Raw genomic sequence first — 12532 nt, 5'->3', positions numbered from 1 at the left:
TATTCATGATAGAACGTTTGTACATTTGTAATGCAAAACAGATCTGTTTTTTTTCTTCTTTTGATAGTAGTATTTTAGAATGAAGTAAATGCATTTGATTTATTAACAAAATTATGTTAAAAATTATCAAAATTTGATGCAAGGTCCATAAAACTTTTCATGTCTTACACTCTCAATCAGGTTGGAGAAGATTTTCTGGAATTCATCCAAGAATTTCATCGTCTTGCCAAATTTCCGAAAGCTATGACTGCGTCTTTCATTGCCCTTATACCAAAGGTGGATAACCCACAAAAGATTGAAGAATTCAGACCAATATGTCTCATCAGGTGTTTTTATAAGGTAGTCTCCTTGATTCTGGCTGCGAGATTGAGAAGAGTTACGGGGAAGATTATCTCTTGCAATCGAACGGCATTTATCCCGGGAAGACAAATAATGGATGGCATTCTTGTGACCAATGAAATAATTGATTGCGCAAACAGAAATAGGAAGGATTGATTCTTGTTTAAAGTTGATTTTTCGCAAGCGTACGACTGCGTGGATTGGAATTACTTACGTAGCATGTTACGAATAGTTGGTTTTGGGCCAAGATGGCTACGGTGGATGGAAGCAGGACTATTTTCAAGTAGTATGTCCATATTAGCAAACGACAGCCCTACTAAGGATTTCGTCGTGTCAAGAGGTCTGCGGCAGGGTGATCCTTTATCTCCATTTCCATTTGCGTTAGCAGCGGAAGGATTAACAGCAATCATGCGGCAGGCTGTGGGATTGGGTCTGTTCAGAGAGTTCTCCATGGGAAATAATGCCAATTATAGCCTGCTGCAATTCGCAGACGATACAATAATTGTTGGTGAAGCTTCTTGGGCTAATTTGTGGACCTTAAAGTCTATTTTGCATGGTTTTGAAATGGTATCAGGTCTGAGTATAAACATGGCGAAGAGTAAGGTTTACGGCGTTGGGATAGAAGGTCAGTTCTTAAATGCGGCATCTCATTTTCTTTGTTGCAAGGTTGACAAGATTCCCTTCAAATTTTTGGGGATAGTGGTCGGAGGTAATCATAGAAGGCTGGATTTTTGGAAACCGGTGGTTAAAGGTGTGAAAGATAAATTGTCAGCTTGGAAGGGTAGGTTCTTATCGATGGGTGGAAGGAAAACACTGATCAATGCGGTATTGGCTAATATCCCAGTATATTACTTGTCTTTCTTTAAAGTTCCTGTTAAAATTGTACATGAACTAACAAGCATTCAAAGAAACTTTTTATGGAATGGCTCGACGGAGAAAGGTGGAAACTTTTTATAATGTCTTGACGGATGGTTCTGGTTTTATAAATTGGATAAATTGGAAATTCGGTAAAGGGGACTGTATCCCGTTCTGGCTTGTCAGGTGGATAGGTCATGGGCCTATGTATGTAGCTTTTCCTAATGTTTTTGATGCAGCAGAGAATAAAAGTGCTGTTGTGAAGGATTATGGGAAGTGGACTGATTCGGTGTGGACTTGGGACATAAAGTCAGCTTTGAGGCCGAACCATGAGGTGGAGCATAACGAGATTGAAAGCTTGGAATCTATTCTATTCGGCATCAGCTTGAACTTGGATGCGGTAGGTAAACCGATTTGGCCTTGGGACAGATGTGGAACATATTTTGTCAAGTCCTGCTACGAGAAACTCATGCTGGGACAGCAAGCCTCTATACTTGATTCCTCTTGTAGACACTGTCTGAATGTTGTGTGGGACTCGAAAATTCCGCATAAGGTCAAAATATTTGGTTAGAGGCTGTTGCAAAACAAATTAGCGACTCGTGATCAATTGAATCGGAGAGGAATCATGGAAGGTGAGGATAATTGTAGGTGCCCTTTGTGTAATTCTGCTTTTGAAAGTAGTGATCATTTATTTTTGGGTTGCAATTGGGCAAAACGTATTTGGGCGGCGGTTTGGAACTGGTTAGGTATTCAACCACTGTTGGCTAACTCTGTTATAAATTGTCGGATCAACTTCCTATCTATTCTTCATGTTTTGAAAGAGAATGTTGGTAAGGGTAGGGAAACTTCGATTTGGTTGGCAACAGGGTGGTGTTTCTGGAATGCTAAGAACGGGATAGTTTTCAATAATGAAGTACTAGATATTGATGAGATCATTTTCAAAATCAAGATGGTCTCTTGGTGGTGGTTGCAAATAGGTTCGTGTCATAGTCCAAAATTTTCCCATCTCATTTCCACTTTCAAACTCAAACCAAGGTTCAAGACTCAAAGGTCTGACCTAAGGCTCACTCTCCTAATCAAAGACTTCCTGAACTAGGGTTTTGCATTCCTTCAAGAAAAGTGATGAATCAGGGCCTCCAAAGGGTTTCATATGACTCATGATGTTTCAAACTATCTCCATGACAAAATTCAGGCTTCAATTCCAAGGCTTGCCCAGTCAATTGCTCAGAAAGTCAACAGCCGACTAGTTTGACCCAAAAATCAACTGTGGTCAAAGTACAATCAAAATTCCTGATTTTCTGTCAACATCCTTATTTTGAAGTATCATTCATCATTTTATCAAGGATTGATCATGATTCATCAACGAAAGTTCAGAAATCAACAAAACCTAAAGTTTCTAAATTAGAGTTTTTTGACCTAAAGTCAAATGAACTTTGACCAGCCATAACTTTCACATGGAACGTCAGAAATTTTCCATCCAAAGATCAATTCGAATGAAATTGAATTTTCTACATATTTGTCTCACACATGCCAAGTCTAAAAATGCTTCATTTGAGAGATATGGATCAAAACATTACAGGTCCTTTTTGAAAGTCAACCAAAAGCAGTTTTTTGTCAAAGCCCATATCACTAAGATAAAATCTTTAAATGGAAAAAAGTTTCCAAATTGGCTTTTAAAGGTCATCTTGAGGTTTCCAAAAAGTCCTAGAACTCTTCCATACCTTAAAAATTGAGGGAGATATGCCTTGTCAAAGTTGGACAATTTTGTAAGAAAAATGTGAAGTAAAAGTGGTTCAAAATGAATTTCTTTGCAAGCAAACCCAATCCTTTTGGCCCAAGCTTGATCCCCAAGATATCCAAGGCCCCAAATCTGATTGTCATGAACTTTGTAATATTTATTTGATTTTATATGAATTTTTAATCATTTAAAAGTGATTTTAATTCATGTAAATCAAGTAAAAATCAAATATTCAATTAGAGATCTTGTACTAATCAAATCCAATCACCATTCATACCATATTTCCAATGTAATTTTGTGCAAGCAAGATTGGTACAAGAGATATTGAAATTGGCCAAAATTGGAAACATTGTGAACCATATTTTCCAATCAAATTTCCAAGATTGAAATCAAAGATTCAAGAAGATGTAATCCATAATTTTTACCCTAATTCATTCTCCTATAAGAGCATAAGCATTGCAGATCAAAAGTGTACAAAAAAAGTATGCCTCAAGAACCCTAATCCGAGTTCATAAAATTCAAGAAAAAGTTGAATTCGTTCTTGGTGATTGAGATTGATTCAAAGAGTTTTGAAGGTCTAAACAGATTCCTGGAGCATCACTGAACGTATTCAGATCCTCACTAAGCCTTGAAGCCTCAAGAACACGCTCATAAAATCCCACGGTTTGCGTTTTTAAAAAACCCTTCGATTTCAATAATTCATGCATCATTTACATGTTTTAATTATATATTTGTGTTTTATATGATGTTATGAGTGTTTTTGGAGATTGAATTGCATTTATATGACTATATGAACAAGATGCCATTGTTAGGGTTTAGACCTTCAAATTAGGGCTTCTGGTTCTAGGCAAAATTAAGGCTGATTTCGGTTACCATTGGACTCGTGGTGTCTGGACGATCGCGACCAAGTGGTCGCGAAGAATTTTTGCTGCGTTTTGTGGATTTTGGAATTTGCAGGGGCTATGGCAACAGTTGTTGTCCGTGGGTAAAGGAGCTTCATACTTTAGACGACGGAGGGAGGAAGAAGATGATTACGTGTCTTCCCCCCACTGGCTGGCACGCGCACGCAGAATTTTTAAACCAAGTGGATCTGGTGCATGCTTGCTCATGCGCGTGTAGTGTGCCTGCATCAATCCAACCATCAAATCTTCACTCAGTTCCATCCAATGCCACTGAATGCGCCAGTCTACCATAAACCTCCAGGGACCTGCCACACTGGATCAGAGCTAAGTATTTTCTAATTTTTTTTTAATTTTTAATTACACAATTCCTTATTTATTTATTTTCTTTCCTCTTTTTAATTATCATTATAGTTTTTTATTATTATTATTTATTGTAGATTATTCAAACAAAGTATTTTTGTTATATAATAATAATTTTATAATTATTTATTTTATCGAAAACTCAATTTTTTTTTTAATTCTACCAATAATTGTTTTTTTTTTTTAAGCATTCAAATTTTCACATATACTTTTAATCAATTAAATAATTAGGATTTAATCCAATAATTATTTAATTGTTATATTTAATCGAACTTTCGATTTTCTCAACCTTTAATGATTATTTAAAATATTAAATTATTTATTTTTCATATGTTATTTAAACCAATTGTTTTAACCCTGATTTATCTGATAAATTAGGGTTGTCGATCTTTAATGCACTAACTTTTCTCTTCTTTTTCAGGGGTTTATCAAGGATTCGATGAAGGCTTGAGATATTTAAATTAATCATTTTGTATCTTATTTTTCTTGCTTTTATTCTTTTTCTGCCTTTATTTCCCCTTCCCCGCAGGTGTTTATTGTAATAGCGTAGGACCATTAAACTGTTTTATTTTTCTGCGTGGTTAGTAATCCTAGGGAGTGCAAGCCTGTTAACCGAATTAGAATAACTAATTACAAGATAAAATAACTGAATTTAACCACGTGATTGTGCCACACACACACCTTTGGGGTAACCTCTCTTGTTGCCTGTTGCCTTATTATCTGTTGCCTTTTAATTGTGATTCTGAATAGTCAAGTCCCTCGGTTTCGAGGATACCTAAAGCAAATGTTGCCCTCAGTTCATTCATCATCAATTTTGTCCCTCGAGGTTGCCTTATAAAAGATGATTGTCCCCATTGCTAAGGTATCCTGGCCTGTTGCCTAAAAGATTAAATGACTATTATATCCTTCCCTTAGACTACCTGCCCCTTTTATGGCAGGGACAGTCTTGTGGCGAACGATAATTTCGATGACCCTTTTTAAATCCAATAAAATGACTTCCTACTCTCCTATGGTATGGATAGCCCCGAAAAGCTAAAAGGACAAATTTTAAAACTTAGGGTAGTTGCTACTAATTGCTTGCTCTAAATTCAAAGTCTTTTCCCACTCTTTTTCAAAATCAAATTCAAAAAGACTACGCTTATTTACAAACTAAAGTTCTTATTCAAATTTTTACTATTCACACACTACACTTCAAACATTTTGAAAACAAAATGAGCTAAGCAATTAAGAGCCCATGGATAACCATGGATACAAAGGGTGCTTACACCTTCCCTTTGTATAACCTACCACCCGAACTCAAAATCTTTTTTAAAAAGGTCTTTTCCTGTTCTTTTAGCCTTTCTATATATTGAATAAAAATAAAAGTCGATGGCGACTCTTGCTATCCGCAACATTTCAAAAAAGTCAGTTCTCCCACCGTATTATAGAACTGGAGACTCTGCTGGGGAAAATATTCGAATAAAAAGAGGGGTTACCTTAAAGTTTAGCATTCACTTTAAATGTTTTCAATTGTTTGTATTGTTTGCTTTATATTTGTTGGCCTGTTTGGATTTACTTGTGTGAAAGATCCTAACTCGGATCTGAGTACCTTAGGTAAATGGCATGAGACCAAGGAGACTGCACAGCGTATACTGATGTGGTTGATATGGTGGCCATCGTTAGTGTGACACATTGGTGTGTCCTGGTGTTCCTTGGGATCCAGCTTGAGGAAACACTTGGCTGCTGCGTGGTGTCATTAAGCACTAATTTGCCCTTAGAACCCTAGTTGAACTTGACTTTGGCCTATTAGAAAGTAGTGAGATAGCTGGCTTTGGTTCCGACTGAAGTTGGTTGATACTCTAAGCTACACTCATATGGACTGGACTTTCAGGATATTTTCGGTTGGTGATTCGATTGCTGAACTGAAATAAGTGCCTTCGAGAAAGGTCAATGATATGAGCTCCCTAGAACCTGATCTTTATATAGGACAGTTTGAACCAACTAAACTTCAGTGGGGAGGGTATGCACCTTTGGACTATATGCAAGCCTAACCCTAAGGCAATTGTGTGAATTGTTTGTGTTTGTTATCTACCTGACATCATAACATCATAAGCATCATGACATATCATTTTACTAAACGTTTCAAGGACCAAGGAATTCATCTTTGTTCTATGTTGTAGGTCATGGAGACTAGAAACACCATTCGAGTTAACTTTGTGAAGATACCTTCCAAGCTGAAAGAGTTGGTATTAGAGATTCCTGGAGGTTCCCGCTTCACTGAAAGACATGGTCACTTGCCCAGCTTGGTTACATCAGGGTTCGAAGATGAGATGATGAGTGTATTGTTTCAATTCTTTGACCCCGAGCACCATTGTTTTACTTTCCCAGATTATCAGCTAGTACCTACTATGGAGAAGTTTTCTGACATACTTGGCCTCCCTATCCGAGATCAGATTCCGTTCACTGGTTTGAAAGAGACTCCAAAACTGGAAGTTATTGCCGCTGCTTTGCATCTTAAGAAATCTGAAATTGAAGGTCATTGGGAAACGAGAAGTGGAGTCAAGGGTTTCCTCGCTAAGTTCTTATTCAGAAAAGCTCGTATGTTTTTGAAAACCATGATTTATCAAACCTTCAAAGACATATTAGCTTTACTCATTTATGGTTTGGTGCTATTTTCTAATCCTGATCAGTTTATAGATGTGCATGCCATAAAGATATTTCTGACACGCAACCCAGTGCCTACTTTGCTTGGAGACATCTTACACTCTCTTCACACCCGCACTATAAAGAAACGAAGGACTCTTATGTGTTGTATACCTTTGCTATCTAAGTGGTTTATTTCGCACTTTCCTCGCTCAGTAATGAGGAATGACCAAGGGCTAAAATGGCATAAGAGAGTAATGTCACTTTCTCATTCTGATATCCGTTGGCTTTCCTTATCCAAGGAGAATGTTACTATCATCGACCGTTGTGGACAATATCCTAATATGCCTTTGCTTGGCATAAGAGGGGGTATTACTTATAACCCTTGCTTGGCCCTTAGTCAATTTGGTTATGCCCGAAGAGATGGTCCTCATCAGATGCTTATACAAGGGGTTGTGTTTGATTATGAAGATGATGCTCAAGGTCACCGCCGGAACTTTGTACGTGCTTGGGATATGGTAAACAGAATTGATAGAAAGAACTTGGGGCAAAGGAACTCCATTCCTTTAGGGCCTTACCTCAGATGGGTATGCACTTATGCTCAACTCTTCATCATGCCTTATCCATATGTCAGACCTGTAATTGTGGAACCCGAGTGCGAAGAAAAGGTTCCTCAAGTTATTTCTCATCCAGACATGCCAACTGACATCGAGGAACTAAAGAGATCTTGGATTCAGTTGAAATAAGAAAGAGATACTTTTGAAGCTCAATTCCGCGCTAAAGAGAAGAAAGTGTTGGAGCTTACAAGGCAACTTCAAGACGAACAGAAGGTCAACGCTTACATTGGTGCAAAAAGGAAGCGTCCATGGGATACTTGAAGACTTTGTCATATCTTTATTGTTTTATTTTTATTCCTATTTTAATTCTTTCCTTTTTGTAAAAAGATGATAATAAAATAATTTACAGTTTTTTCTTTAAGCCTTATTATTAAAATTTCTTTCTTGTTTTGGTTTAAACGAATTTGAATTCCAAGGTCCTTGAAAACATTGCATACGCATAAACATATCATTCATAAACATTGCATCACAAGTTTCTATAACAGGTCTCTCATCTTTCCGCTGTTTATTTAAGTAAGGAAATGGATCTCGAACAATCCGTCAAGAATCTCCAAGCTCAGAATGCTGAGTTCCAAGCTTTGATCCTGAACTTGTCCAAGGGACAAGATGAGCTGAAATCTCTTCTAACTAAGAAGGAGAAGAAGACCAAGAAGTCAGTAGGTGTTTTCAACATGGGAAGAAGGTACAGAGATCCTCTCAAAAGGGCCAAAGAAGTTGAAACCCACAAAGACGACGACCATGAGGATAACGTTAGTATCAAGACTGATGCAAAGAGCAATGTTGGTTCTGCTAAGCAAGATGATGAAGAAGGAGACTATTACTATGATGAGGAATACCCTGAAGAGAAGTACAAGCAATTGGAAGAACGTATGAAGGCTATGGAAATCCAGAAGGTACCTGGGCTGAATTTTGAGGAACTAGGGCTCATCTCTGGAGTCGTTATCCCTCCAAAGTTCAAAACTCCCACCTTTGCTAAGTATGACAGAGTCTCTTGTCCTAAATTGCACCTGAAATCTTATGTGAGGAAGATTCAACCTCATACTGCCGACAAAATGCTATGGATCCACTTTTTCCAAGAGAGCTTATCTAGAACCCAACTCGAATGGTACTATCAGCTGGATGGCGCCAACATTCATACATGGGAAGGCTTGGTTGTTGCTTTTTACAAGCAATACCAACACAATGCTGATCTTGCACCTACTCGTACTCAATTGCAAAGCATGGCTATGGGTCCGAAAGAGAGTTTTAAGGATTATGCTCAGAAGTGGAGAGACTTGGCTGGAAGAGTTCAACCCTCTTTGGCTGACAGAGAGTTGGTTGACATGTTCATGGGTACGCTGACTGGTCCATTCCACAGTCACCTACTGGGTAGTTCATCCTCTGGCTTTACGGAGCTCATATTGACTGGAGAACATGTTGAGAGTGGTATTCGAAGTGGGAAGATTCGGGTGGGTGTTACCTCTGGTACTACAAAGAAGCCATATCATGGAAAGAATGAGTCTAATGTTGTGCACAGTCAGAAGGGCCGTAATAAGAATGATCAAAACCAATCTGTTTAGGCCGTCCTAATCTCTGCACCAACACCTCAACAGGATTCCAAACAAGGGTATCACCGTAGAACAGACAGACCTAGAAGACAGTTTACCCTGATCAACATGCGGACAATTGTTGGGCACTGAGAAACAAAGTCCAGGATATGATAGAAGCTGGTTAAATCGAGTTCGACGCTCCAAAAACTCCTAATGTCATCACTGCTCCTATGTCAAAACATGATAAGACTATTAATGCTATCATGGATGTGGTCTATGTCCATGATGTGAGAGATATGTCAACTCCTCTCTCGATCATCAAGAGAAAGCTGCTGCAAGCCGGTTTATTTTCGGGTTGCGATATAGGTTGTTATTATTGTGCGTCCCAATCCAATGGTTGTGAGAATCTGAAAAGGGGAATTCAAGGCTGGATGGATCGTCGCACTATCATGTTTGAAAATATTCCTTCTGTAGAAGATTTGTGCGAAGGTTTCTCCCGTGGCTTGAAGATTGAAGACGTATCAGTAAACTCCGTTCAAGATTTCTGCTGAACCCCGTGTGGCTCCTTTGATCATCACTAAGCCTGGCCCAATTCTGTATTCTACTGATAAGGCTATCCCTTGGAACTATGGTGCCGAGGTGTATATTCAGGGAGTTAAACAAGAACTTGTAGCTGATAAGGTTGCTGAAGACACTAATCCTGATGTGGGTAATATTTTCGGAACTAGTAAACTAACAAGAAGCGGGAGAGTGTTTTCTCCAGAAATCTCTCCAAACACTGCTGTACCTACTGGTACCTCCATTCCTAATCAGAATAGTGATACCCGAGGTAAAGGGCCATTGCTTGAACCCACCCAGACACCGGTTGAGACTGTTACTGAAAATCCATCTCCTGAAGAAGCAAATGAGTTCTTGAAGATCATCCGCAAGAGTGATTATGACATTGTTGAACAGATAGGGCATACTCCTTCCAAGATCTCTATGCTGTCACTCCTAAGATGTTCCAAGACTCACGCTAAAGCTATGATAAAGTTTCTAGAGGATGCCCATGTGCCACAAGAGATTTATGTCACTCAACTTGAGAATTATATTACCAATCTGACGACAGACAATTACCTTGGGTTTTCTGATGCTGATCTAAGTCCTAGTGGAAAGAATCATAACAAGGCTTTGCACATCTCCATTGAATGTGGGGGCACCACTCTGGCCCATGTACTAGTTGACAACGGTTCATCTCTGAATGTGCTATCCCAGATGGTATTGGACAAACTCAACCCCAAAGGAATCATGCTGAAATCCAGTGATGTGATAGTAAAAGCTTTCGATGGTTCGATGAGTACGGTATATGGCGAAGTTGAGCTCCCGATCAGAGTAGGTTCTCAGACTTTCAACACTGTGTTCTATGTGATGGACATCCATCCCGCTTATTCTTGTCTGCTTGGGCGCCCTTGGATACATGGGGCAAATGTCGTGACCTCAACTCTACATCAAAAACTGAAATACCCAACGAAAGGCAAGATCGTCACTGTGTATGGTGAGGAAGAGTACGTGGTGAGCTTCGTAGATGAGACCAAGTATGTTGAGTTTACTGGAGAAGCCTTCGAATCTCCCCGTCAGGCGTTTGAGTTGGTCCCTCAAGTAGTTCCTGAGGCTAAGCCTGCCCATACTGTTCCTAAAGCTACTAGAATTCCTCCTACAATGGCTTCTCTGAAAGATGCTAGGGCTATGGTTGAAGAAGGTGGTTGTACTATCTGGGGGCAACTCCCTGATATTCCTTACAAATCAAACAAATGGGGTTTAGGCTGCACTAGTAAAGATCAGAATGGAGAACAACACTCTCGTCTAGAAGGTTTGAAATATTGTTTCATCAGCAAAGGGGTCAATGCCATAGGAGAAGATAAAGATGGTTGCAACGTGGACAAGTGGATCTTTCCTACACCCGACAAAGGGCTGGACAACTGGAAGACTGAATACATTGTCTCTATCTCCTATAGTCAGGAGTAATTGCCATTTCTAGTTTTGTTTTGCTTTCCTTTATGTTTTCCCAGTTGCAGGGCCGGTCCTTTGAATTTGGGTGCCTTGGGCGAATCATATGAGTGGTGCCCCTATAATTTTTTTAACAATAAATACATAAGGATAAAAGAAATAATTGGATAAAAAAACACATTTTCATTTGACATTGTGCAAAAAGAATACAAGTATGGATCTTTAAATCAATGTTTATACTAAATAAAAACATAAAGCACTATAAAGAGACTTCTTCTTCGTCTTCTTCTTCTTCTTCTTCTTCTTCTTCTTCTTCTTCTTCTTCTTCTTCTTCTTTAAATATCATCCTCTTAGCATTTTTTTGTTGCAAAATCATTAATAATGTGTTCATAATCGAGGTTCTTCAAAAAATTATTTTCAATTGAAATCAATGCAAGACTATTTAATCTATTTTGTGACATAGTGGATCTCAAATAAGATTTTAATAATTTTAATTTATAAAAACCGTTCTCATCAGATGCAACACTGATAGGAATAGTCAATATTATTTTATATGTTATGCATGCATTAGGAAAACAATTAAAAATCTTTAAAGAACTCACCATCAAGATCAAGAGAATTGTCATGTTTTAAACAAGTTTCAAGATGTTTAAAACAGGCTTTCAAGTCCCTGTCAGATAATGATCTAAGCCTTTCAATACTAAACAAGAATCCAAAAATATTTTCATATGTGCTATACTGCTCAAATCTTATATCAAGTGAGCCAAATCTTTGATCTACAATATATAAGAAATAGTGATTTCGAAAAGACTCTTCAGCAGACTCAAGAAATAGTGTTTCATCATAGTATTATTTTCTACGAATTTAACATTTTTGAATAAACACACATTCAATCTCCATTTCATTTTCAATCTTTTCAGCACTGTCCTTAGTATTTACAAATCCAGTTTCTCTACATTCTTTTATTAGTATTGACTTTGTAGTGCCCCTATATATTTGTTAGCCATTATTTTTCAAAAAAACAATAATTTTGGCAAATATTTTTACAGTAAAAAAATTCTCTTTTAATATATATAGGAATAAAAAAAATTGGTGCCCCTGAAATTATGGGGCCCTAGGCTCCCGCCCCGCGAGCCCGTGCTCAGGGCCACCCCTGCCCAGTTGTATTTTCTATATTTCAATAAACAATAAACTTTAAAGCCGTGTGTCTTGCCTGGGGCACAACGGCCCGTTTGTTAGGGCTTGTCATTTCATAAGCATATTTTTATTCAATAAAGCATTGGACGTTTCGTATTTTAAATCTTCTCTTTCTTTTACTTTTCTTTATTTTTCAAAATAGCTATGTGTTCTTACACACACCCACATAATACACTGCAGATCCATATCCACTCTGGATCCCATTGATAACGACTCTGCTATTTCCAACTATGACTTTAAAAATCCGATCTACCGAGCTAAGGACGAAGGTGAAGTAGATTTTGAAGTGCCTAGAGAACTTGCTAGATTGCTAGAGTAAGAAGAAAAGACTATACAGCCGCATGAAGAGCCAATTGAGGTTGTGAATATGGGTACTGACAAAGAAAA

The 12532-nt window shown here is 38.1% G+C and overlaps 1 protein-coding gene across 1 annotated transcript; it reads left to right on the top strand.

Moving 5' to 3' along the window:
- Window positions 1-627: 627 nt before the first annotated feature.
- LOC131595320 (uncharacterized) lies at window positions 628-1296 on the top strand. Its single transcript, XM_058867646.1, has one exon. The coding sequence runs from the start codon at window positions 628-630 to the stop codon at window positions 1294-1296; it is 669 nt and encodes a 222-aa protein (XP_058723629.1).
- The last annotated feature ends 11236 nt before the right edge of the window (window positions 1297-12532 follow it).

The sequence above is a fragment of the Vicia villosa genome, linkage group LG1, assembly GCF_029867415.1.
Source record: "Vicia villosa cultivar HV-30 ecotype Madison, WI linkage group LG1, Vvil1.0, whole genome shotgun sequence".
Lineage (NCBI taxonomy): Eukaryota > Viridiplantae > Streptophyta > Magnoliopsida > Fabales > Fabaceae > Vicia > Vicia villosa.
Note: the sequence above shows the minus strand (reverse complement) of the source record. Positions and strands in the feature narration are given on the sequence as shown.